The following is a 24,187-nucleotide window of genomic DNA, read 5'->3' on the forward strand; positions in this document are numbered from 1 at the left end:
TCACTTCAGAACACCCTTTGCCCTTCACGTCTGTGGAGGCTTCCCTGGTTTCCCAACCTATGCTGCCTTTTATCAGACCTACTCATCCATCTAACACACCTTGTCCCATTGATTATTCCTGACTTGAAGCCAAAATTTTATGAATCTAATGCTCCTCACACATCTCCTGTGCCCTCCATCCACCTCACTACCCCTGTGTCATGTTGAAGTGCTGGCATGAAATCCTCATGGAAACATCCATCAAAGAAGTGGGGAAGAGGTTCTGAGAAGGGTCAGGACTGGGGTTTGAGGTTTGAGGGTGCCCAGGACAGGAAGAGATGATGTATATGATTTGCAAATAATTTATCCCACTTTGTGACTTTTCTTTGAGTTTTCTTTTGTTTCTTTTTTTTAATTGAGGTATAATTGACATCTTTGAATTTTCTTTTCTTCCCAGTTTATTGAGAAATAATTGACATACATCACTGGATAAGTTTAAGGTGTCCAGCATAACAGTTTAACTTACATCTTCGAATTTTCTTGACGGTGTCTTTGTAGCACAAGAGTTTTTAATTTTAATGAAGTCCAATTTATCCATTTTGAGTTGACTTTATAGATGGCAAGTGTCGCAGCTTGTTTCTTCTTTGCATACGGATCTCCAATTCTACTCCATATGTTGAAAGGACTGGGCAGGTATATTTGAGCAGGGCAGGCTGCACAGGCACAGGGCTGCGCTGCCAGCTAGTCGGACTGCATGTGGTTGAGCAGACTGTGGTGAGCGTGTTGGTGCTCCATGGTGAGCAGAGATAGGATGGGCCGATTACCGAGGGCCTCGGTCTCAGGTCAGTTCTTTTTGAAGACACTTCTGGGGCTGGACCTTTTGAGGCGGCTCCCGGCGGTACTACAACTCCCAGCGTGCATCGCGCGGGCCAGCCCTTCGCGGCGGGGGAGATCCCCGGCCGACCTGGATGTGTGGCGGCAAGGGAAGAGCTGAGCCGCGGGTTCCGGGTTTTTGAGGTTGACTTAAGGCTTTGGCCTCCGCGAGGGCTGAGCAACGGAACTGCGAGCCGTGTGACCTACCCACTCAGACACGCCCCCGGCCTCTGGCCCGCCTCTGCCTTCCCCTCTGGTCTGGCCCCGACTCGTTTCTTCTTCCAGTTTCCCGCGGGGAGTAACCCTTGACGACGACCAACCGCAGCCGAGCATTTTGCCGGCCGGGCCAATCTGAGGCGCGGGTGGAAGAGGCGGAGGTAGAAGCCCCGCCAGGCAGCCAGCGGGGTGTCCGTTTCTCCCGGAAAGGGTAGGCCGCCCCGGCTGGAACCCCGAGGGGAGCAAAAGAACCTTGGCGGGGTGCGGAAGTGCATGGGCCTCTCCGCTCTCAGTGGGGCGTCGGAGGGGCCAGGCTTACCCTTCAGCGGCACTCTTCACGTGTCTGGGCCCAGTCTCGGCCGCCATGGCTCACAGGACCCCTCCGGGCTCTTCAGCCTCACACGCCAGCTGCCTGGACCTGTGGAGGGAAAAGAATGACCAACTAGTTCAACAGGCCAAGGTAACGCGGTTGCTGGGACCCTCGCTTTGCAACCTCAAAATACCAGGAAAGGGGTATGCAGTGGATTCACCCACCCTTTAGGAGCGTGACCTCCCCTAAAGAGCCAGAAATGGCTGGTGAATGACATCCCTTGCCACAGCTGCAAGGGGAGAGGGAAGGACTGTACCCCACCCCACATTTGTTAGGTTGCTCAGGACTCAGGTCTGTCTCCGAGGCGACAGCAGTTGGCTCAAGATGCACTGGAAGGGCTCCGGGGACTCCTCCATAGTCTGCAGGGTAAGTAGCGCCCCCTCTCCAGTTGCAGCGAGTGGGGGCCACTCTTCGTTGTGGTGCGCGGGCCCCTCATTGCGGTGGCTTCTCTTGTTGTGGAGCACGGGCTCTAGGTGCGTGGGCTTCAGTGGTTGTGGCACGCAGGCTCAGTAGTTGTGGCTCGCAGGCTCTAGAGCGCAGGCTCAGCAGCTGTGGCATACAGGCCTAGTTGCTCCGCGGCATGTGGGATCCTCCCGGACCAGGGCTCGAGCCCGTGTCCCCTACATTGGCAGGCAGATTCTTAACCACTGCGCCACCAGGGAAGTCTCCAAAGGGTGGATTCTTTATTGAGGCCATTTTGGTTGGGGTGGGGTGATCTCTTTCACCTGAGAGTGGTCTGTGAGACCAGCATTTGTTGCTCCAGGGCTCCCTGCGGCTGTTTCTGTTCTCCGCTTGGAACTGACTGTCATCTGCAATTTCATTACCCTGAGGGCAAGCCTGGCCCAGGGTTTCACTGAGGACCTGGTACAGAATATCCAGCAGGGCCTAGAGAGAGGTGAGGGCCAGAGATTGCCTTCCATGCCCCTGCCAGCCTCAGGCTGGGCTTAAGTTCTTGCAAGGGGGATAGGAGGAGCAACATAATCTGTCACCTCCATGGAGATGCCCTTCCCTGATCCTCCATGTGCTCCTTGGACCAGGAGCACCTTTGTGACCTTTGGGCTCCTGCAGAGAAGAAAAGCCAGAGATGAGGCCCCACCTCAGCTGTATGTGTATGTATACTCTACAGTGCTGGAGACCCAGGAGCAGCTGAAGGCCAGGCTGGAACATGGGCTCAGGGGGCTGTGGGACTCCGTCCTCCATGTTTCCTCCCTTCTGCCGGAGCTGCTCCCTGTCCTTCACCACCTTGCTGGCCTGCAGGCTGCCCTTTGGCTGAGCACTGACCGTCTTGGGGACCTGACCTTGCTGCTGCAGACCCTGAATGTTAGCCAGGTAATTCAGGTAGTGATCTGGATCTAAGGGTCTCTTTCCTCCTCACACCCTTCCTAGCTGCAGTATCATCATTATGTGTTGGAAAGGCTGCTGGGTTGGTGTTCAGAAGACCCAGGTTCTCTCAGGGACTCTTAGGTGACCTTGCTCTGGTTTGTTCCTCATTGGAGGGATTCTCTTGGGAGCTTGATTATCTTGGGTAGAATTAGAGCTCTCATGACCTTGCTGAAGTCACCTCCCAGTCTCAGTCTTTTCATCAGTAACCCAAACATGGTCGTTGCCCTGTGTCCTTGTGGGCTTATCCTGAGTGAGGAGACTCATTAAAATAGATCATCTCTGCCCCAGGTTTTTCTTCCTCCCTTTATCCTTGCCCCACAGCTATCGATCTCTTAGAATTGAGGGAGCAAGAATCAGGAGGATCCTTAAGTTCAAAGTCCAGCCAGGGTGGACTGAGATAGGTGAAGGGGTAGTTACAGGCTTGGAACCTCTGATCATCCTTCTTTCCCCAGAGCAGAGCCTCTGAGGATCTGCTGCTGCTCCTGAAAACTTGGAGGCCCCCAGCTGAGGAGTCAGATGCTCCGTTGACCCTGCAGGATGCCCAGAACTTGAGGGGTGTCCTTCTGACAGCATTTGCTTATCGCCAAGGCCAGCTAGCAATCTGACTTGTCCCTTCCTCCCCACTCCCTGTCTTAAGGGGTCCTCTGGGCTCATGTCTTCTCTATCCTCTACCCTTCAGCTCAGTAGAGCTTCTCTGTGCTCTTCTTCCCCATCATGCCCCCTGCCCTATTGGCCTCTCTAAGCTCACACCCTGGTTGCCCACAGGCCTCCAGGAGCTGATCACAGGGAACCTGCCCAGGGCACTGAGCAGCCTGCATGAAGCGGCCTCAGGTCTGTGCCCACGGCCTGTGTTGGTCCAGGTGTACACAGCCCTGGGGACCTGTCTTCGTAAGATGGTAAAGACAGTCTTAGGGTGGGTTGGGGAACCCAGGGGTGTTAGGAGCAGCTTTCTGCTTTGTGAGGGTAGCTGAGGCTTGTGTCCTCTCACCACTCTAGGGCAGTCCACAGAGAGCTCTGCTGTACTTGGTTGCAGCCCTGAAAGGGGAATCAACCTGGGGTCCCCCGCTTCTGGAGGCCTCCAGGCTGTATCGGCAACTGGAGAACACGGCAGCAGAGATTGAGTGTCTGGAGCTGCTGGTTGAGGTAAGGAACTGTGTCGGGCGAAGATACGGGGACTGCTGAGATGCTTGTGTTGGGGTAACTAGTCAAGGTATAAGTAGAAGGAAGTATGGTTCTCAGGGATTATAGATATACGTTCTTCTTTTTGTTCTCTCTAGGCCTTGAGTGTCGCTCATATCCCTGAAGCCCCACAGCTTCTCATTGAGGTAGAGTTACTACTCCCACGACCTGACCCAGCCTCACCCCTTCACTGTGGCACACAGAGCCAGGCCAAGTACCTGCTGGCAAGCCGATGCCTACAGACGGGAAGGTGAGGTTCACCTTGCTCACCTGAGCTCCTCTTCCCACTTCTGACGCCTCCCCTGTGCTGTGACTCTGCTTCTGTTCTTACGAGTTGGGGGGAATGGACAAGTCAGGGGCAGGACATGGTTCCCCACTCTCAGCTTCCTGCCTTGCTGCTGGACCTGAACTGAGGATTCTTTACCCAGACACTAACCTCGTGTATCTTGAAAATTCTAAAGTCTTCTCCCAAATCCAGTCTGTAAGTAGTAGAGATCCATATCGAGCCCCAGTGTTGGAGTCCCCAAACCTCGCCCTCCCCACACCCCAGTGCCCTTAGCTAAAAGCCCTTGGAGTGCCCTGCTATGGCCTAAGGTGAGGCTCATGGGTTATGACTCTTCAGGGCAGAGAATGCTGCAGAACATTACCTGGACCTGCTGGCCCTGTTGCTGGATGGCTCGGAGCCAAAGGTGGGTATGTCGTGTTTCTCTGCAATGGGGTGGAAGGGTTGGAGTCTCCTTTGGAGTAGAGCAGGACTCCTTTTTTCTGACTTTTCCTCTGCTGTTCTTTCTGTCCAATCTGGGGCACCAGACTGGGAAGGTTCCCAGAGCAAGGGGGGATTTGGGCAGCAAGCAATGGGTGGTCTCTGCATGATACCAGAGCCTGGTGAAGAGGTTGGGGGTGGTGGCTCATGTCTCTTCAAGACATTGCATTCTCCTCCCACCCCAGTTCTCCCCACCCCCATGCCCCCGAGGGCCCTGTGTGCCTGAGGTGTTCTTGGAGGCAGCAGCAGCGCTGATTCAGGCAGGCCGAGCCCAGGATGCTTTGACCGTGTGTGAGGAGCTGCTTAGCCGCATGTCATCCCTGCGTCCCAAGAGGCCCCGGCTGTGGGAAGATGCCAGAAGAGGAACCAAAGAGTTACCACACTGCTCACCCTGGGTCTCTGCCACCTATTTGCTTCAGGGCCACGCTCGGGTGCAACTGGGGGCCCAAAAGGAGGCAATTAGTGAATTTAGCCGGTGAGCCCAGGAAGCCAACCAGGACCCTCCAGGAAATGTGGAGGGATAATTTTCTAATTGGGACCTGAGTTGGTGAGCTCCATTCTTATCTACTCACCCCTAGAGTTTCTGAGGTTGACTCTTCTTTACCCCTGCTCTGTGTCCCACTTCAGGTGCCTTGAGCTGCTCTTCCAGGCCACACCCACGGATAAAGAACAAGGTGATCTAGACTCTCAGTTTTCCTCTGTGGTGGTGGTGGCTTCCTTTCCACGTGTCCTAGCCCACCAGGAGATTTAAGAGAAAGGGACTCCAAACAAGAGATAGAGAGGGGACTTGAGGTGTTGGTGACAGTGTGGCTGGGAACACATGTCTTGACTTTGGGAGTGGTCTCCAGGGCCTGCTTCCAGCTGTGAGCAGGGGTGTGCATCAGATGTGGCACTACAACAGCTTCGCGCAGCCGCCCTGATTAGTCGTGGACTGGAATGGGTGGCCAGTGGCCAGGATACCAAAGCCCTACAGGACTTCCTTCTCAGTGTGCAGGTGTGCCCAGGTATGTACATGTGCAAGACATCAGCTATGCACAGGTGCATAAGGACAGAGAGGGCCGTGGGGGAGGTACTTGGGGATTAGTGTAAGAGTGATGTTCCTTGATAGGAGGGGTGAATGGGGTTGTGCCTGTATATATATAGGGATATATCCAGGTGTGTAGACATATGCAAGACATATACAAGTGTGTATGAAGGCCTCTCAGGAGTTCTCTAGGCTTCCCAGTGTCTTCAGACACAGAGACCATAACTGTGCTGAGAATGTGTTGGGCAGGAGCAGGGTCAGCTGGGCCCTTTGTCCTGGGCAGGCAGTGCCCAGGGCTAGGCATGGTTGGCAGTGATGTACCCCTGGTATCATGTAGGCAAGACACTTCCCTGTTCTAGGCCTTAGTTTTCCCTTTTATAAAATGGTGCTTAAGTCTGTGTCAAGTTCTAAGGCTCTCTACTCTGGGGTGGGGCTACAGGTAATCAAGACGCTTCCTTTCACCTGCTTCAGACTCTGAGGAGGCTGGATCGGAGGGATGAGGCCACTGCTCTCTGGCGGAGGCTGGAGGCCCAAACTGAGTTGCCACAGGAGAATGCTGCATGGTGAGGTTAAGAGGCAGCTGGCGTCCTGGAGTCCTTGGGCCTGTTGGGAGTGGTGGTGAATGAAAGGGAGGGAATGGCTGTGCAGTCTTCTGCCTGTCCTCCCTTAGACATCACCCTTTTTGTTTTCAGGTCTCTCCCCCTGTACCTAGAAACCTGTTTGGGCTGGATCCATCCCCCTGACCATGAAACCCTTCTTGAGGAATTTCGGACGTCTCTGCTGGAGACTTGTGACCTGTAGCTGCCACGTTTCAAAGAACCTGAGCTGGGGCCTCAGTGGGCCATCTGTGGGGAGGGCTTTCTGCTATACCGTCCTTGGGGAACATGGCTGGAGCTGACCATTCCAATATAAGTCTGGCATTGGAGAGGCTGGTGGTAGTTCTCCAAAATTTGGTCTGGTTATTGCTGTTCTGGTTCCAGAAGAAGCCCCCATTCCACCAACAAGGCATTGACTTTGCTCATAGCACCTTTTTTCCTGTTTGCCTTTTCATGTGTTGAGTAAAATTTCATGCCTATCTCTTGTCTGCCTACTACATACACTTGAGTGGGAAGACAAAGCTGTCTGATTCAGTTGAGTGCTGGTTGTCTATGATACCTTCTCCCAACATCATCTACCTTATGAGCCTCAGGAGAAAGGGCTACAGGAATCCTTACTCAGGTGGCAGTGCTTTTAGTCCTTCTTGTTGCCTAAAAGTAAAACCCCAAAGCCCAGGATCCTTTGTGAGGTGACAGAATGAGTGGAGTTAGGTCTGGAAGGTGGTGTCCTCAGGAGAAGGGCAAGTATCTGATTCTTAGAGCAGAGAGACAAGCAGACCTGAGTCTCTCAGAATGACTCCCCACCCCCTCCCTCATTCCAGATTTGGATTTCCACTGTGTCAGTCAAATGTGACTGTGTGGATAGGGGGTGAAGGGTGAATTCAGTCAACAGGCCCCCAAAGCTGCCTATTGAATATAGTCAGGGCTAGCTGGCATTTTGGGCCCGAGGACTTCAAGTCTCAGCCTACAATTTTCTTGCTGCTTTGGGTTCTGTTGAATCTGCTGTGTGTTCTGTAGTTGCCTAGTGACTCCTCTCTGGACTTGACTGTCCTCCCTCGTTTAGCCATAAATATTAATACCTGTTGGTAAGAGGAAGCATATATCTCTAAGCCCTGAGGAACTATAAAGCCTATGGGATTAGGATTACCAAAGGGTGCAATGACAATAGAGTGGATTAAGAGCTGGGATGCTAGTCAGAGTCCAGAATACAGATGGCTGGAGCCAGCGTATTGAAGGAGCAAGGAGAGGGGTTAGGGTGGAGACTCAGGTTTTGGGAGAAGATGGGTGTGTAGGTTATCACTACAACAGGACTAGACTAATACAAGGGTTCAATCCATTGTGCCAGGTTTTAACAGCAGGATAAGCTCAGGAGCCAATGAACTGGAGCCAAGTGGGAGAGCCTGCCTCCCAGGGATAAAGCCTCTCCTTTCGCCAGTCGATCTGGCCCTCTTCCTTTCGTTGATTGGTCGAGAATCCCAATCCGTCGAGGAAGCGTAGCGTTGCGGCCAATTGCCGTGGCGTTACTAGGCGTGTTGCATCCCTGAGGCGGGAGCCGGGCAGCAAGCGAATTTCCTGATTGGCTCCGGTCCGCGGGTTGCTGGGGAGAGGCGCGGAGAGGCGGGAGGGAGTCCCCAGGGCAGGCGCTGATTGGCTGAGGTGAGAGCACCTCTCCTTCCGATGATTCGGCTCTTCTCGGCTCAGTCTTAGCGAAGCGTCTGCAGCCGTCGTTTGGGTGGTTGCTGCCGCTGCCCCCTCGCGGATCAGGCGTCAGCGTCTCCCGCCCGCCCGCCCACCGCCCCGGTGCCGCTGGGAGGAAGCGAGAGGGAGGCCGTCTGCGGGTTTGTCGCTCCACTCGTCCTCAGCCCGGGAGACCCAAGACCCGGCACAGTCGGTCGCCTGCCACCCCTTGTAGCCGTTACCCACGGGCCGCCACAGCCGCCGGCCGGGAGAGGCGCGCGCCATGGCCTCCGGAGCTGAGTGAGTGTGTGCGCGCGCCCGTCCGCCCGCCGCGGGTGCGCGCACCGGCTGACCCGCTTCGCTGGGTAGGCCCGGCCGGGCCTGGCTGTGGGCGCGTCTAGGAGGTGGAGACAGGGAAGGAGGGAGAGGAGAGGAGAGGAAGGGGGCTAATGAGGAGCCGCGGACCCATTTGGGCCCGGCTGCGCCCCCGCGCGCCCCCTAGGCGGGGCTTGCGTTGGGCCTGGGTCGGGGCCTGGGCCAGATCGTGCTGTGTCATGCAGGCCCGGGCCGGCATGACTGGCTCCTCTGGGCGGCCGTCCCGGCCTAGTGAGGTCTGCGGGCCCACACTGCTGGCGCGGCGCCCCGGGACCTGGGGGCGCCCACCTGCGATCCGGCCTGCCACCCGCTCTAGGCCTTTGGTCCCCAGAGAGTGCAGGCCCTGCGGGCCCAACGCCCTAACTGCGCCCGGTGGGCGTGGACTTTGGGCCACGTGAAGGCCTTAGGAGCCCGGAGACCGAGGCGGAGGCCGGAGCAGGGGAAGGCCTGGCGAGCTCAGGGAAGCTCACGACGGCCACTTTTAGAGCCGGCTCGGCCTGGCTTGTGGTTGGCATCGTCTACGACCTGAGTGGTGAGAAGCTGTTGGGGAGAGGCGGGCCCAGCCTTTCGCATCTGGCCGCCTTCATACTTTAGGCCTGTTGTTATTCATACGAGAAGGTTTTAGTTAGTTTTCCTTGATGTTGTGAAATGAGGTTCAGTAGGTTCTTGCTAAAATTCAAACTTCAGTTCGTATTTTGTGAGCTTTCTAGATTTCAGCCTTTGAGGTGTGAGAGTTAGAGATGCCTTAACTAGTCAAAGACACGTTCCTTTCCCTAAGCAGTTATGTTGAGCAATCCTGGGCCCTCTACTAAGGAAAGCATCAGATAAAACCTGGCCACCTCTACCTATTTTAGAATTAAGAGCTTTAGATACTGGTGGGGGGGGGGGAAGACACCCTCATCCTATGGAAACCCTTCTATGCAAATCACCTTCCTGACTTGAGAGTTTAGTTTTTTTTGAGATGTGTTCCTTTTTCTCAAGTTTCTGAATTGAGGTGAAGTATTACTCAGGTGCCTATTTAAAAGGACTGCTTAATAAAGAATTAAAGTAGTCTCTTAGTCTTTAGTTTCCAAGGCTAAAAGTCCAAAATTCTTGGAACCTGGCATCATAGACAGTTTCTGATCTCTAGGTCATCTTGATGACTTACCTGAACTCTGTCCAAGTCCCCTGTGGCCCATTGGGGTTCTGGAAAGGGCCTGACTCATGCATAAGACCAGTGGGATGTCCCCAGAGAGCCTCCGGGACAGCTCTTGGCCCATGATCAAACTGAATTCCCTCATTTAGAGATTACTTCCTTTGATCTCAGTAGATAGATGTGGAATTAAAGGTCCTTACTTTAAGGGAAAAGCATCCCACTCATCTCCAGTGCTGGGGTCAGGAATGGTAGGCAGATTGGAGGTTTTCCTAGGATGCAGCTTTGGGGTTAAAATACAAACTGATGACTAGAGGCATCTGGCATTTTGTTTTTCTCTAGCCCTGGTCCTATACATCAAACGGGAAGATGGGCAGCCCTTGAAGGGTATTTTAATGCATAGGGGAGACGGAGAATGGATGGATTTAAATTGCCCTCAACTCTCATATTGACCATGCTTGCTTTCTAGGGTGTTGATAAGCATTGGAAGAGTATGCAGCATTGTGATCACCACCTTGGGGTTGGGGGAGGCAAGTTTAAACCTAAGGAAACTCCACTCTTGGAAACTAGTTTAAAGGGAATGAATAAACTAGTTTAAAGCCTATGTGAGAGGCTCAGCAGAAAACTTTCAACCTTTTTAGATGAATGGGATTTGTATTTCTTTTGAGTGTATCAGGACCAAAAGATGTAAAAAATCCCGTAACTCCCTAGCTCGTATTCTAGAGCATAGGCATCTTTTTTCTTGCAAGTTGTGAAGGTATTTCCAATAGGAATACTTTTTTGTCTTCTTTTGTTGACTGATAGATGCTTAGAACGATGCCTGACGTATTTTTTATGTATATGTATACACACACACACGTGAATTTGTTGAGTGAAGAAATAACCCGTGGAAAAGCCTCCTTTTTATTTATTTCTTGGCTTCTTCCATTGTCTGGCCCTCTTATTTTGGTTAATGCTCATGTTTTCCTAAGAGGAGGTAGCTCTTCAGAGGGAGAGCCCACTGTGTCTAGTTAGTGAAGGCTGGAGATGAGCTAAGTGAGAAATTGGTGTCAGATGAATGATCTTAGCTTCTAGGAAATGGTAGAAACTATTTAGATAGTTTAAACTCAGTTCAGACTCAGGCAACCTTGATTTGGGTGAGAGGGATTTGGCTTTGCCCCATGTCTCAGCATTTCTCGGTTTTAACTTTTTGAACCAACCCCATGGAGTTGTGTGTCTTTGCAGAGGTTTCTGAGATTCCTTTTGAGCTTGAGCTTCTTTCTGATGAAGGTTTCAGGTGTGTTAGTGTTTTGTGTGTGTTTTTTTTTTTTTTTCCAAATATGATTGTCTTTATACTTTGCATTCCTGTGGTACATAGAATGCTCTGGCGTTCAGCAGGTTTAGCCAGTAAGAAGGGTAATTCTAATGATTCTTCATTGTTCCAGGATTGCTCTGTGGGGCTTGGGGCCTCCCTGAGCCCTACGGGAGACTGTCTTGCTTGCTTCCTTCTGCAAGAAGGTTAGCAAGGAAAGAGCTTGTGCTATGTTCTGCAGTGCTAATCATTCTGGCCGTTGATACCATATGTCAGGCGTTGTGTTGAACTTGTATACATTATCTTGCTTAAGACAGTAATCCTCTGAGATGGGTGCTACTATAGTCCCCATTTTACAGAAGAGGACATCAACCTCCAGAGAGGTTAAATAACATGGCCAAGATCACAGTTAAGTGGCAGGGTTGGGATTCAGACCCAACAGGTCTGACTACAGAGCCCCTTCTCTTAATCGCTATTCTATACTGTCTGAGACTATTTTCATTTTGCTAAATACTGCTCAGTCTCCACTTTTATTTTGTTTTCTTAGTTTCCTGACCCTGGGGCAAGATCACCTGGGACCTTACAGCTAGGATACCAGTACTCAGAATACCAAGAGTTGCTGGTAGAGACTGGTGGGGCCCTTGCTGGAATATGTTTTGGAACTGACTTCATTTTCTCTTTCTAGTTCAAAAGGTGATGATTTATCAACAGCCATCCTTAAACAGAAGAACCGTCCCAATCGGTTAATTGTTGATGAAGCCATCAATGAGGACAACAGTGTGGTATCCTTGTCCCAGGTAAGTTGGGTCCACAGTCCAATCTTTGCTTATTGCACTTAACCTGAGGGCTTTTCCCAGGTTTCTTTTCTCATTTTTCTTGCAGTGACCACAGATAGAGTGGGGTTTACTGGGAATCCCAACCTCCAGGGCTGCTGCTTACCCCCTGGCCCAGTGACCCAAAGGCCTTAACCTTCTTTCCTCAGCCCAAGATGGATGAGCTGCAGTTGTTCCGAGGTGACACAGTGTTGCTGAAAGGAAAGAAGAGGCGGGAAGCTGTGTGCATTGTGCTTTCTGATGACACATGTTCTGATGAGAAGATTCGAATGAATAGAGTTGTTCGGAATAACCTTCGCGTACACCTGGGGGATGTCATCAGGTGTGTGTGGGGTTCTTGGCCCCTCAGGGATGGGAGGCCAGAGACAGCCTGCATTACAGGCAGTACCCCCACCAAGGCCTTGGCAGCTGCAGATATTGGGAGCTTGCAGGCCATGGGAAGACTTATGTTTCTAGGTTGTCTTTAGGTTTTGGTTCTGCCTCTGGGACTTCAAAGCCTGCCTTTGCATGACCCTTGGGACAAGTTGGCATTTCTATGACTTTCTTGGTACCTTTATATTTTTCTACCAGAGGTATAACTTATCACACCTTAGACCCTGATTTAGGATGCCATTTGAGTGTTTGTATCTGCCAAGTAACCTTACAGCTGGGTTGCATTAATGGCTTTTGTTGGGGCTGGAATGAGATGGGAGTATGGGCTATGAGGTGGACTCGTAGCAGGTTTGTATAAAGATCCAAGTTAATCTAGGAGAGAGGCATAGTTTGAGCCACACCTAGGATAGCACCAGTCTGAGTGATTTTAGACTTGACTTTAGGCAAGAGGCTTCCCCATCTTGGAGTCATGTCTAGCCACTGCTACCCAACCATCTGTCACTTGGCCAGGAGCATCTCAGACTTCTGATTCTTTTCCATGGATTCTAGGTTTCATGTAGCCTTCTTCCTGGCGGTGCTTAGTCACTTTCTCAAGGTGCTCTGACCACCTGACTGAGATTATTTTTTCACTTCTATTTCTCTGACCCTGACACTTGTCAGACTAAGGTCTCCCTTTGTAACATTGGGTTACCAATACTGACCAGAATGGGTCATCGTTGGATATCTCTCACTGAAGACCTTCCCTCTTGTGTCTTTGTGAGGGTTCCAGATGTGTGGGTCTTCCTTTTGGCTCACTGATTGGGAGTGGGCCACCCTAGCATCTTCTTCTAGAGGCTCCCCCTACTACCCCACCCTGCGTGTGACCTGTTCTGCTTGGCTGTTTCTTTGCCCTCACTCCCACCCTACCCTCCTGCCTCTCTTCACCTAAAGCCATTCCCTGCCTTTTCTCTTTTGCTTGCCATCGGCTGTCTATGCCAGGCCCTTTTGGACACCCAGTGCTTGGGGCTGCAGTTTGGTTGGTAACGTGGAGTCTGCTTGTCATCCTCAGCATCCAGCCATGCCCTGATGTGAAGTACGGCAAACGTATCCATGTACTACCCATCGATGACACGGTGGAGGGCATCACTGGCAATCTCTTTGAGGTTTACCTTAAGCCGTACTTCCTGGAAGCTTATCGACCCATCCGGAAAGGTGAGAAATAATTCTAGGGACTGAACTTAAGGGTGATTGTTTGTAGGGATACCCAAGAGTAAACCTTGGGATATCTTTGTCTCATTCTCATATGTGTGTCTATACACACACATTCTGTACATATGCTCATGTGTACTCTCTCCTTCCCCACTTCCTTCCACTCCCCCATTTCCCCATTCCCACTCCTTGCTCCAGTAGAGTAAGCTGTCTTCTCTTTTATCTCTGAAGGAAGAGGTGGGCCATTTTGGCTGTCCAAAGTGTACTTAATATTTAGCACAGTTCTACCATTGGTGGTTGTCGTGAAAGCCTGGGTTATCTATACCCCAGAAGTCAAAAACCTTATGGGCTTCTTTCTGACACGTCAGGTTTTGTTCACTATCTTGAGTGGCAGAGGGACTCTTCACAGTTTACTTTCTATTTTTGCCTAATGCTTAATGAGATGTGGATGGGAAGGAGAAAGGGCAATATCTAGTGAACTTGGCATTCTATATTCTAGGTTTTGATGAGGAATTCTCACTTGGTCTGGTAATAGATACCTCTAACTGCTCTTGTGCTGATTGCTCTCACAGGAGACATTTTCCTTGTCCGGGGTGGAATGCGTGCCGTAGAGTTCAAAGTAGTGGAGACAGATCCCAGTCCTTACTGTATTGTTGCTCCAGACACAGTGATTCACTGTGAAGGGGAGCCTATCAAACGAGAGGTGAGTTCTCTCCCTGATCCCGGTACCCTACTTCGTGATTACTTAGTGGGACAGTTGTGTGGTAGTTCCAAAGAATATCCAGACTTGATAGCTAAGCTTCTTCCCAGAGGTGGAAAACCTAGGTATTCATTTCTGGGCCTAGGTGTTTCTTGGAAGTATCTGATACCAATAATTTTTAAAAACCTAGATTGAACCTAAAAGGTCTAAGTGGTTGGAATAATTTTTGAGGAAGTGGTGCTGATGCTGGCATCTAGACCCCTGTGCATTTCCCACAGTTTCTAGCTTCAGGTCTTAGGGAAGCCCATCCCAGTAAGACTAAGGACAGTGTGATAGGGAAAGGCTATGCTAGAAATCTTTGCCTTGGCATAAATAAATAATTAAGTAAGTAAATAAAACAAAAGCAAAAATTGGGAATTCCCTGGCGGTCCAGTGGTTAGGACTCTGCACTCTCACTGCTGAGGGTGCAGGTTCGATCCCTGGTCAGGGAACTTAAGATCCCACAAGCTGCACAGCACGGCCAAATAAATAAAAATAAAAACAAAACAAAAGAAATCTTTTCTTTGGGATTTTTAGAGTTTTCCTTTGAGGCATGATCCCCTTAGAGGAGAATCTTCTCATACAGCAGATTTCTCTACATCAGATTTGGAGAAACTCACCTTTTGCTGATAGTAGTATTCCTGCCTTCTCCTTTTCTTTGTCTCTTCCATATTCAGGATGAGGAAGAGTCTTTGAATGAAGTGGGCTATGATGACATTGGTGGCTGCCGGAAGCAGCTAGCTCAGATAAAGGAGATGGTGGAGCTGCCCCTGAGACATCCTGCTCTCTTTAAGGCAATTGGTGTGAAGGTGAGCATCCTGGGCTCTGTAGGATATAGTCTAGGGTGGTGATTAACAGCTACTTGCTGTCTAATTCTAGGACGTCTTCATACATGTGTTTCATCATTGCCTTGGATTAGAGAGGAAGTACTGTATTTGAGTTTATAGAGGGCTCTAAATTCATTCATGCTACTAATGATCTACAACAGAGTGGGCCAGTTAAGTTCTCTGTTGTTTTTTTTTTTCTTAATTACAACCCTTTGAGAGGTAAAAACCATTTTCAACTAATGGACCCTGTAAATAAAATCTCACCATAGTTTTCCAACCTGTGTAGAACAGTGCTGCCCAGTAGAAGTAGAAGTTAAGGAAATTTGCAGAGTGTGAAGGATCCTGAGTCCAAAATATTTGCGAACTGCTGGTCTGAAATGTAACATCCCAATCATTCCCATATCATGGGACACCCTGAAGATGAAAGACAACTTCAAAGAGGAATACTTGTGGTAGTTGGTAAGGGAAGGCATTCCGACATGATAATAAATCCTGGAGGGTTGGGATAACTGGAGTGAGTGAGCCTCTGGCCGACACTCTTAAATGTCTAAGCTAGTCCTTGGTTCTTGTCTGTCTAAATTCAGGCCCTTGGCCTAATGGCCTCTTGCTTTTCCTAGTCCCTTCAGACTTCAGACTCAGTCACACTAAGAGTCTCTTGGTGTGGTTTCTCTGCTCTTTGTCTCCTATGCATTCATAAGTATTGTCAGCTTTCTAGCAGTATTTTCTCTGCTGCTAAGAGGAGTGAGTATGGTCTGAAGTAAACTGTCTTCCTAGCAGCTGCTGCTTGAGGGCTCACTCTTACTGGTGTCAGAGTTGAGCTCTGATTCTCACCCTCTCTAGATGGAGCCCTTGTCAAGCCATTTTAGGGTGGCTGGGGTTGGGAGAAGGCGGGAGTCTGAACCTAATCACACCTTCTGTACTGGTCCTCAGCCTCCTCGGGGAATCCTGCTCTATGGACCTCCAGGGACTGGAAAGACCCTGATTGCTCGAGCTGTGGCGAATGAGACTGGCGCCTTCTTCTTTTTGATCAATGGTAGGAGCCTTGGTTCACTTTGTGTTTGGCTGGACTCAACTCTGAGCTGAGCGTGACCCAGTCTCATGAGCTGGAGAACTCATGGACATGTTCATTTGTATACCTATGCTTGTGTATACTTCAGTAACTTTATTCTAAAGTACATTGCAGACAGATAAGCAACAAGGGGATGGTATTCTACTCTGGTGCCGCCTGATCTGTCCCCACCTTGAGAAAGATTGTGGACAGACTGAAGACATTTAAGAGGAGTAAGTTAGAATGAGAACTCAAAATGTCCATGCTTACTTATTTGAGAGGGTTTGGGGGAAGACTGGCTGAGATCAGCTATCTCTTTGAGAATGAAATTTAGCTGGTAGAGGTCCAACTGGTGTGCTGCTTCTGCTCTGGCCAGAGGTCTCATAGCATCTGCTGTGATCATTTCATACTTCCAGCTCAACTGTTCGATAAGTGTATTGAGCTCCTTGACTTTTTATCCTGGCTTGGTGGCTACCCTGGGATAATGGTTGGTAGGGGCTGTGAGAAAGTAAGTAGAGGTTATTACCATATTCTCACCTAGGACCTGTCTCTGGACTGGGCGAACAAGATAGCTGATTTCTTTTGAGATTGAGAAAGGATATAGTTTTGTCATTGTATCCATTCTATATGCTTTCAGGTCCTGAGATCATGAGCAAGTTGGCTGGTGAGTCTGAGAGCAACCTTCGTAAAGCCTTTGAAGAGGCTGAGAAGAATGCTCCTGCTATTATTTTCATTGATGAGTTGGATGCCATTGCTCCCAAAAGAGAAAAAGTAGGAACTTACCCGAGGGGATAGTGGGGTGTTGAAAGGTCCTGACTTCACTTCTGACCAGACATTCTGTCCCGACAGACCCATGGGGAGGTGGAGCGGCGTATCGTATCACAGTTGTTGACCCTCATGGATGGCCTAAAGCAGAGAGCCCATGTCATTGTTATGGCAGCAACCAATAGACCCAACAGCATTGACCCAGCCCTACGACGATTTGGTAAGGACCCCAAATTACTTTTTTTGCTGTCCTTGCTCTTGGGGAGATTGTGGCTCTACTGGCCTTAATCCCATTGATCCCACATCTGTCCTTCATCTAAGTCACCTATTCCTGAGGATTTCTTGAAGCTCTTTGCAGTGTTAGGGCCCAGGGTTCCTTTCCCTTTTTCCATGTCATGTCTAGGGTGACCACCCATCCTGGTTTGCCTGAGACCAAGGGATTTCCCAGAATATGGGGCCTTCAGTGCTAACTTCAGGACATTCCTGGGCAAACTGGGATGGGTGGTCACCTTAGGCCTGCCCTTTCTTCCCTCTGCACCAGAAATGATTCCTGTCTATGTTTACGCACTGTCTCACAGGTCGCTTTGACAGGGAGGTGGATATTGGAATCCCTGATGCTACAGGACGCTTGGAAATTCTTCAGATCCACACCAAGAACATGAAGCTGGCAGATGATGTGGACCTTGAGCAGGTGGAGTGATGATGAGGGCTGGCCAGAAGTTAGGATATCTGTTTCCAGGCAGTTGAAGGGAACTGACTAGGGACATAAGCTTCAGATGTGAGGCAATTGATTTTGATTCTTGTGCAGGGGAAGGGAAGTGATCTCAGATTGAATCCAGGAAACTAGGGTTGGCATGTTTCTCGGTTGACACTGAATTAGAGTGAACCAGAATTTGGGGGGCAGCTTTATTTCCAGGCCCCGAGTCCAGGCTTGAATACTTAAAACCCAGCCGATGAAAGGGCCACTAGTATGTGTTCAGGGAAATGGAAGGACCCAGAGATAGAAGTCAGGGGAAGGGACCAGGATTCTGTTGTCTCTGAGCTTCCTAAGGCAGCTAGGTCTCAGAGACAGCATAGTAAGAAGATCTTCTCTCTGCAGGTAGCCAATGAAACTCATGGGCATGTGGGCGCTGACTTAGCAGCCCTGTGCTCGGAGGCTGCTCTGCAAGCCATCCGCAAGAAGATGGACCTCATTGACCTAGAGGACGAGACCATCGATGCTGAGGTCATGAACTCCCTGGCAGTTACTATGGATGACTTCCGAGTAAGGGCCTCTCCCATATCTCAGGTACACACACATGCACTTTGATCTCCCCTGGCAAGTCTCATCCCCAGTTTTTCTTCCCTTTTTAGTGGGCCCTGAGCCAGAGCAACCCGTCAGCACTGCGGGAAACTGTGGTAGAGGTACCACAGGTGACCTGGGAGGACATTGGGGGCCTGGAGGATGTCAAACGTGAGCTTCAGGAGCTGGTCCAGGTAGGGTGCTTGGTCCAGGGTGAGTCACTGCGTCAGTACGTTGTAATTGAGCTGGGTGATATTGGGGTGTTGTCATATTCATTGCAGAAATTGTGAGCATAATTCGGGAACCTGCTATTCTCTGGTTGGAGGCACTAAGGAGCCTGCTTTTAGGGAACCTGGGTCTTCACCATGGGATGGTGTGGGAGGATGCTTCTGTTTGGTTAGGTTTCTTTCAAACTATGGAGGTATCCCTGAACCCTCTTTGCTTTTCCTCCTAGTATCCTGTGGAGCACCCAGACAAATTCCTCAAGTTTGGTATGACACCTTCCAAGGGAGTACTGTTCTATGGACCTCCTGGTTGTGGGAAAACCTTGCTGGCCAAAGCCATTGCTAATGAGTGCCAGGCCAACTTCATCTCCATCAAGGGTCCTGAGCTGCTCACCATGTGGTTTGGGGAGTCTGAGGCCAACGTCAGAGAAATCTTTGACAAGGTGAGCTATAGGTGGCTGGGCTATCAATTCACTTGCTTGGGGACAAGTTAAGGGTGGAGGCTATTCTTTGGGAGAGTAAACACCATCTCATTCTGGCAGCTCAGCTAGGGCAGTGAAGGTCACTTTATCTTCCGTTCCTTCTCCGATCTGAGAGATCCGATTGTGCTAATGCTTGAGTCCATCTGTCCCCTCACACAGGCCCGCCAAGCTGCCCCCTGTGTACTGTTCTTTGATGAGCTGGATTCGATTGCCAAGGCCCGTGGTGGCAACATTGGAGATGGTGGTGGGGCTGCTGACCGAGTCATCAACCAGATCCTGACAGAAATGGATGGCATGTCCACAAAAAAAAATGTGTTTATCATTGGCGCTACCAACCGGCCTGACATCATTGATCCTGCCATTCTGCGACCTGGCCGCCTTGATCAGCTCATCTACATCCCACTTCCTGATGAGAAGTCCCGTGTTGCCATTCTCAAGGCCAACCTGCGCAAGTCCCCAGTTGCCAAGGCAGGTGCAAGGTCTTGGGGTCGTGGTGACTTCTGTGAATCTGCAGGCTGTGTGGAGTGGTGTTTGGTTCCTGGACGGGATTCCGTTGGGGATTCCTGGGGTTATGGTTGAAAAGGGAATATGGAAGATTTGGGGGTATTAGGGTAATCTAGAATAAGGAATAAAACGGGGTGGCAGAAGATGGGACAAACTGGAATTGGGAGTGTTTGGATGGTCAAAGATCCATGTATCACAGGGGAGGAGAGACTGAATGCTAAGATAGATATGTTGCTTCTTTTAGGATGTGGATTTGGAGTTCCTGGCTAAGATGACTAATGGCTTCTCTGGAGCTGACTTGACAGAGATTTGCCAACGTGCTTGCAAGCTGGCCATCCGTGAATCGATCGAGAGTGAGATCAGGCGAGAACGGGAGAGGCAGACCAACCCATCAGCCATGGTGGGTCTGCATCCTTTCCCCAGATGTGCCAGTTGTGGGAAGCCAGGGGACAGTCTCCACAATGCCCTAGAGTTAAGAGTATAAGATTTTGGAAAGATCACCTGACTGAGATGTTTAGCAGGGCATCAAAGAGAAAATGCTGAGCATATAACCTCTTCAATCAGGAATTATAAAGGCTGAGAAGAGATCAGCAGAGAAACACATAGAGCAGGGCTAAGAACCTAGTGTCTGTGGACCTATCCTTGGTGTTCCATGGACCCCTTGAATTAAATGCACAGTTTGGTGGAGTGTGTGTGTAAGCTCAATAAAGATAGGGACTCTATATCATCTTGCTTGTTTCCCATTGTATCATGGCACAGTGTTAGAGACTGACTTCACGAATAAAGAAATAAATGGCTTTCTTCACCTTTTAGAGGGGGCCTGTGACATCTCTCCTTCCTCTCATCAAAGCTTATAAACTAGGGCTTCCCTGATGGCGCAGTGGTTGAGAGTCCGCCTGCCGATGCAGGGGACACGGGTTCGTGCCCCGGTCCGGGAAGATCCCACGTGCCGCGGAGCGGCTAGGCCCGTGAGCCATGGCCGCTGAGCCTGTGCGTCCGGAGCCTGTATTCCGCAACGGGAGAGGCCACAACAGTGAGAGGCCCGCGTACCACAAAAAAAAAAAAAAAAAAAAAAAAAGCTTATAAACTACTGATACACTGATCCGAGGGCAGTCTCATAAATCATAGCAATTGAGTGGCTTCTCAGTAGAAGAGATAGGGTGTGAGCCTGGGCTGTGAAGAGAGAGAATTTGGGTAAAGGAAATAAGGCGCCCAAATAACCCGCTTGAGAAGTAGGATTACGGGAACTGGGAAAACCTGGGTAGAATTGAAGACATCATATGTTGCTGGAAGTGAGGCCAGTAGGTAAGGTGTAATCTAGATGTGATAAGCACTTTGACATTTTCTTTTTAAAAGTTTATGTTTTTGAGGTATAATTTACATATTGTAAAATTCGCCCTTTTTAGGTGTACTATTTCTGTGCTTTTTGACAAAATATATAAGTTCTATAACTACAGTTGAGATAGACAAATTTCCATCATCCCCAAAAGTTCCCTCGTGCCACTTTTTAAATTTTTTTTTATTTTTTGGCCGTGCCTTGCAGCACACGGAGTCTTAGTTCTCCAACCAGGGGTCAAACCCCTGCAGTGGAAGCGCGGAGTCTCAACCACTGGACCGCCAGGGGAGTCCCTCTCATACCACTTTAATCAGCTTCTTTTTCCCACCCTAAGCCCTTGGTAACCACTGATAAGAATTCTGTCCCTACAGTTTTACCTTTTCCAGAATGCATTGACAGGTTTTTAAGCAGGGCAGTGACTCGGTTTTAGGAAGATTGGCCTGGCAACCTGTTCAGGAGAGGCCCAACTTATTGGAGAGGCCCAATCCTCTAAGCCTCTGCCATAAGCTACTGCAGTAATGGGGTCAGGAAGGCCGGGGAAGGAATGCAGGCTGAGCCTTAACTAGCCCCGGTGGTCTGTGTTTACCTTTCCTGCAGGAGGTAGAAGAGGATGATCCAGTGCCTGAGATCCGCCGAGATCACTTTGAGGAAGCCATGCGCTTTGCCCGCCGTTCTGTCAGTGATAATGACATCAGGAAGTATGAGATGTTTGCTCAGACCCTTCAACAGAGTCGGGGCTTTGGCAGCTTCAGGTAACTAGGTTTCAGTGGGCAGTGCTTAATTTGTCTTGGATAACTCTACAGCCAAGGTAGTTGGAGCCCTAAGGAGGCTAGAATGGGTAGTTGTGAAAATCCTAAACAAGCCCTGCCCTAACCCTCTTTTTTGCCTCTGCTCTCGTGCAGATTCCCTTCAGGAAACCAAGGTGGAGCTGGCCCCAGTCAGGGCAGTGGTGCTGGCACAGGTGGCAGTGTGTACACGGAAGATAACGACGATGACCTGTATGGCTAAGTGGTGGTGGCCAGCGCGCAGTGAGCTGGCCTGGCTGGACCTTGTTCCCTGAGGGTGGGGGCGCTTGCCCAGGAGGGACCAGGGTGCGCCCACGGCCTGCTCCGCTCCTCGGTCTGAACAGTTCAGCCGCAGCCAGATTCTGGACCGGGGCTTGCTGTTGCAAAAAAATACAAAACAAAAGCGATAAAATAAAAGTGATTTTCCATTTGGGAGGCGGAGAATGAATTACCATCAAGAAATTGGGCCTTGGGCCCATGCTCTTTCTGTTGTAGTTTGGGGCAGTGCAGGGGACCTCTATGGGTGTGAACAAAGGCATTATCGCCATTCCCCACGGTAAAGCATCTGCACTTCACTCAATGCTGCCCAAGCCCTCCCTTCTTCCCCCTACCCAACCTGGGTAGGAGGGTGAAGGGCTACAGTTGCTGAGTGTTTATATAGAGAGTAGGTTGGTTCTTATTTTACATGCTTTTGAGTTAATGTTGGAAAACTAATCACAAGCAGTTTCTAAACCAAAATGACATGTTGTAAAAGGACAATAAACATTGGGTCAAAATGGAGCCTGAGTCCTGACCCCTGTGCCTGCTTCTTTTCCTGGGAAGGGCCTTGGGCTACTCCAAGAGTGCCAAGGCACTCTTCCAAATGTGAAATTCTAGAATTAAGATTGCACCCTCTTCCCCTACTGATAAACATTGGTATACTGCTGCCTCGCCCAGTGTCTGCAGTATCACTGGATAGGACTGCAGTGGAGGGAGAGCAGCCTGATGGAGCTCCAGATGTGGTGAATGTGGGATCCTCTACCTGTATTTGATGTGGATGGTGAGATTAGGCCTGCAGAGTCCCCTTTTCCTGACCAAGGCTGAATTGGGGTGTCCTCCAAAAATCTAAAAGTTGTAGAAAGATACAGTTTCTGTCTGGAGATGGATGTTCTCTTGATGCATCTAAAAATTTCAAATATTCATGTTCTGGTTGAGGATCACTTACAGTTATGTCCACCTTTATGTAATTTGTATTATGAAAACATAGCTTTTTTTCTAATATAAAATTCTAGTATTGGATGTGTTTCTTTCTAAACGAAACATCCTCCCCTGCTCCTCGTTTTTCAGATGATTGCTTGCATAGTTTTGTCCAGGTATAGAGTATCCTCTTCGTTCAGCAAGTACTAACGTAATCACTTCGTGCTTCTGGGATCAGTACCTCGATGCCTTATCGAAGAAGGAGTATGGTGCAGAGAAAATAATCCACTGAGTCAAATTAGTCATTCTAGTACTTATACCAGCCTCTGGTTTGATCTACATCGGTAGGTAAACTACAAGGACTCAAGATAGTCTGATTAAACTAGGGGTGATTAAACTAGGGCATCTTGAACTCATGTGCTGTGAAATAGATATTCTTGCACTTTTGTGATTTGCATTGACTGTCCCTTGTGACACTTCCTCCACTGGATCCTGTCTTTGGTCCTCCTTTGGTTTTCCTACCATTTTAGGTATCCTGACGGCTTAGCTTTCAGTCTTCCTACTCTGGACATTGTCACTCTATCTCATCCCTGTGGCAACCTAACCTCAGTAAGACCAAAGACAAGGTCTTTTGTGGTAAAGACATTTGGTACCTCTGCATCAAGCTATGGGAACAGAACAGAAGGCAAGATCCCACAAAATAGGTAGAGGTACTGGTTGATATGTGATAGAAATTTGTGTTGGAATGATTGCTTTGCACTCACTTATAACACGAAGTGTGTCTATAGGGAAGGTGGTTGGAGCTTTATAGATTCTTTAGGAAAAAAATAAGACTAGACTTGTGAGAGGCCTGGTTTTGCTTCTCACACTTGTGCATATAGCAGTGTAGCGTCACACAAGGCACGGAGCTCTTCTGGGGCCTCGAGATTTCTTAGTCTGATAAAATGATTGACAGTGCTTCGTAAACTGTAGAAAGCAGTGTGAGGGACTGTTTATTGTCAAAATGCACCTGCAGAAGCCTGCATACTTAAACCAAGAGGCAAATTGTATAGGCAGTTCATCTTTCTCCCCACAGGGTTCCCAGAAAGAAATTGGAATGTGATCTTACTATAGCCATCTTCCCACAGGATAAGTGCTGTGATTAGAAGATGGGTTTCTAACCAAAAATATGGCATCAAATTAGATCATGGAAGACCAACAGTTCACCACAGAGGCGAAAGCAAAGATGGAACTATAAATCTAAAATCTTGAAATATATTGGGGTCCAAGACACTGATCCTGCAAGTAGCCCTGAGAGTAGTGGTTACATGGTGCCCAGGATGCCAGTCATTAGTTTGACCGAACTGAACAAATGTTAAATGGTTTGTTAATCTTGCCCGGCCCTACAACCTACTGAGGGCTTAAAAAGACTTAAGAATATAGGACTTGGATGTTTCATAAAGCTATTCAGAGTTGCATAGACTCATTAAATGGCCCTATGTCAAGTGGAAATTCAGAATTGCATTGTCTTTGAGACTATGAGACTATTTTTCTGGGGGTGGATAGGTGGGGAGAAGGAAAGTATCTTCAGTTCCACTCCTGGCCAGCAGGTGGTAAGTTGGGCTCAGACCCTATAGACAAGTTAGGGCTAAATAAAACTTTGGAACAGAATAGTAACATTAGTGAGAGGAGGCAGAGGGAAGCATGTACCTTCTGACTGTTTTTCTCAACCAACTATACAGAGTAGAGCGAATGTTATGATTGGGAAGAGCACTGGTTTGGGAGTGTG

At 49.5% G+C, this 24,187-nt stretch overlaps 2 protein-coding genes across 7 annotated transcripts; both read left to right on the top strand.

Moving 5' to 3' along the window:
- The first annotated feature begins 505 nt into the window (after positions 1-505).
- FANCG (FA complementation group G) lies at positions 506-6,862 on the top strand. 5 transcript variants are annotated; one of them, XM_067744068.1, is made up of 15 exons: positions 506-1,279; positions 1,422-1,528; positions 1,714-1,804; positions 2,202-2,333; positions 2,565-2,767; positions 3,274-3,409; positions 3,587-3,717; positions 3,818-3,964; positions 4,099-4,250; positions 4,623-4,689; positions 4,949-5,238; positions 5,391-5,437; positions 5,612-5,767; positions 6,227-6,350; positions 6,480-6,862. In XM_067744068.1, exons 2-15 carry the CDS (start codon positions 1,433-1,435, stop codon positions 6,586-6,588), a joined length of 1,881 nt encoding a protein of 626 aa, XP_067600169.1. In that variant the 5' UTR covers positions 506-1,279; positions 1,422-1,432; the 3' UTR covers positions 6,589-6,862. The 5 variants fall into 5 exon arrangements, 3 of the variants coding, with proteins under 3 accessions (XP_067600169.1, XP_067600170.1, XP_067600172.1); XR_010944972.1 differs by having other exon boundaries at positions 506-1,528; positions 6,259-6,350; XR_010944973.1 differs by lacking the exon at positions 5,612-5,767 and having other exon boundaries at positions 506-1,528; positions 6,259-6,350.
- A 1,224-nt stretch (positions 6,863-8,086) lies between these two features.
- VCP (valosin containing protein) lies at positions 8,087-22,029 on the top strand. Of its 2 annotated transcripts, none has more exons than XM_067744066.1 (17): positions 8,087-8,360; positions 11,544-11,655; positions 11,841-12,013; positions 13,112-13,254; positions 13,824-13,954; positions 14,668-14,799; positions 15,748-15,850; positions 16,503-16,636; positions 16,715-16,850; positions 17,209-17,321; positions 17,730-17,894; positions 17,984-18,106; positions 18,367-18,579; positions 18,778-19,086; positions 19,367-19,522; positions 21,056-21,210; positions 21,361-22,029. In XM_067744066.1, exons 1-17 carry the CDS (start codon positions 8,344-8,346, stop codon positions 21,464-21,466), a joined length of 2,421 nt encoding a protein of 806 aa, XP_067600167.1. In that variant the 5' UTR covers positions 8,087-8,343; the 3' UTR covers positions 21,467-22,029. The 2 variants fall into 2 exon arrangements, with proteins under 2 accessions (XP_067600167.1, XP_067600168.1); XM_067744067.1 differs by lacking the exon at positions 8,087-8,360 and adding an exon at positions 8,949-8,967.
- The last annotated feature ends 2,158 nt before the right edge of the window (positions 22,030-24,187 follow it).

The sequence above is a fragment of the Pseudorca crassidens genome, chromosome 7 (genome assembly GCF_039906515.1).
Source record: "Pseudorca crassidens isolate mPseCra1 chromosome 7, mPseCra1.hap1, whole genome shotgun sequence".
Lineage (NCBI taxonomy): Eukaryota > Metazoa > Chordata > Mammalia > Artiodactyla > Delphinidae > Pseudorca > Pseudorca crassidens.

Coding starts and splice junctions, on each gene's coding strand:
- FANCG (XM_067744068.1), top strand. CDS start 1,433: ATGGCTCACAGGACCCCTCCGGGCTCTTCAGCCTCACACGCCAGCTGC. Junction 5,239..5,390: donor GCAATTAGTGAATTTAGCCG/GTGAGCCCAGGA, acceptor GTCCCACTTCAG/GTGCCTTGAGCTGCTCTTCC. Junction 6,351..6,479: donor CCACAGGAGAATGCTGCATG/GTGAGGTTAAGA, acceptor TTTTGTTTTCAG/GTCTCTCCCCCTGTACCTAG.
- VCP (XM_067744066.1), top strand. Junction 13,255..13,823: donor TTATCGACCCATCCGGAAAG/GTGAGAAATAAT, acceptor TTGCTCTCACAG/GAGACATTTTCCTTGTCCGG. Junction 21,211..21,360: donor CGGGGCTTTGGCAGCTTCAG/GTAACTAGGTTT, acceptor GCTCTCGTGCAG/ATTCCCTTCAGGAAACCAAG.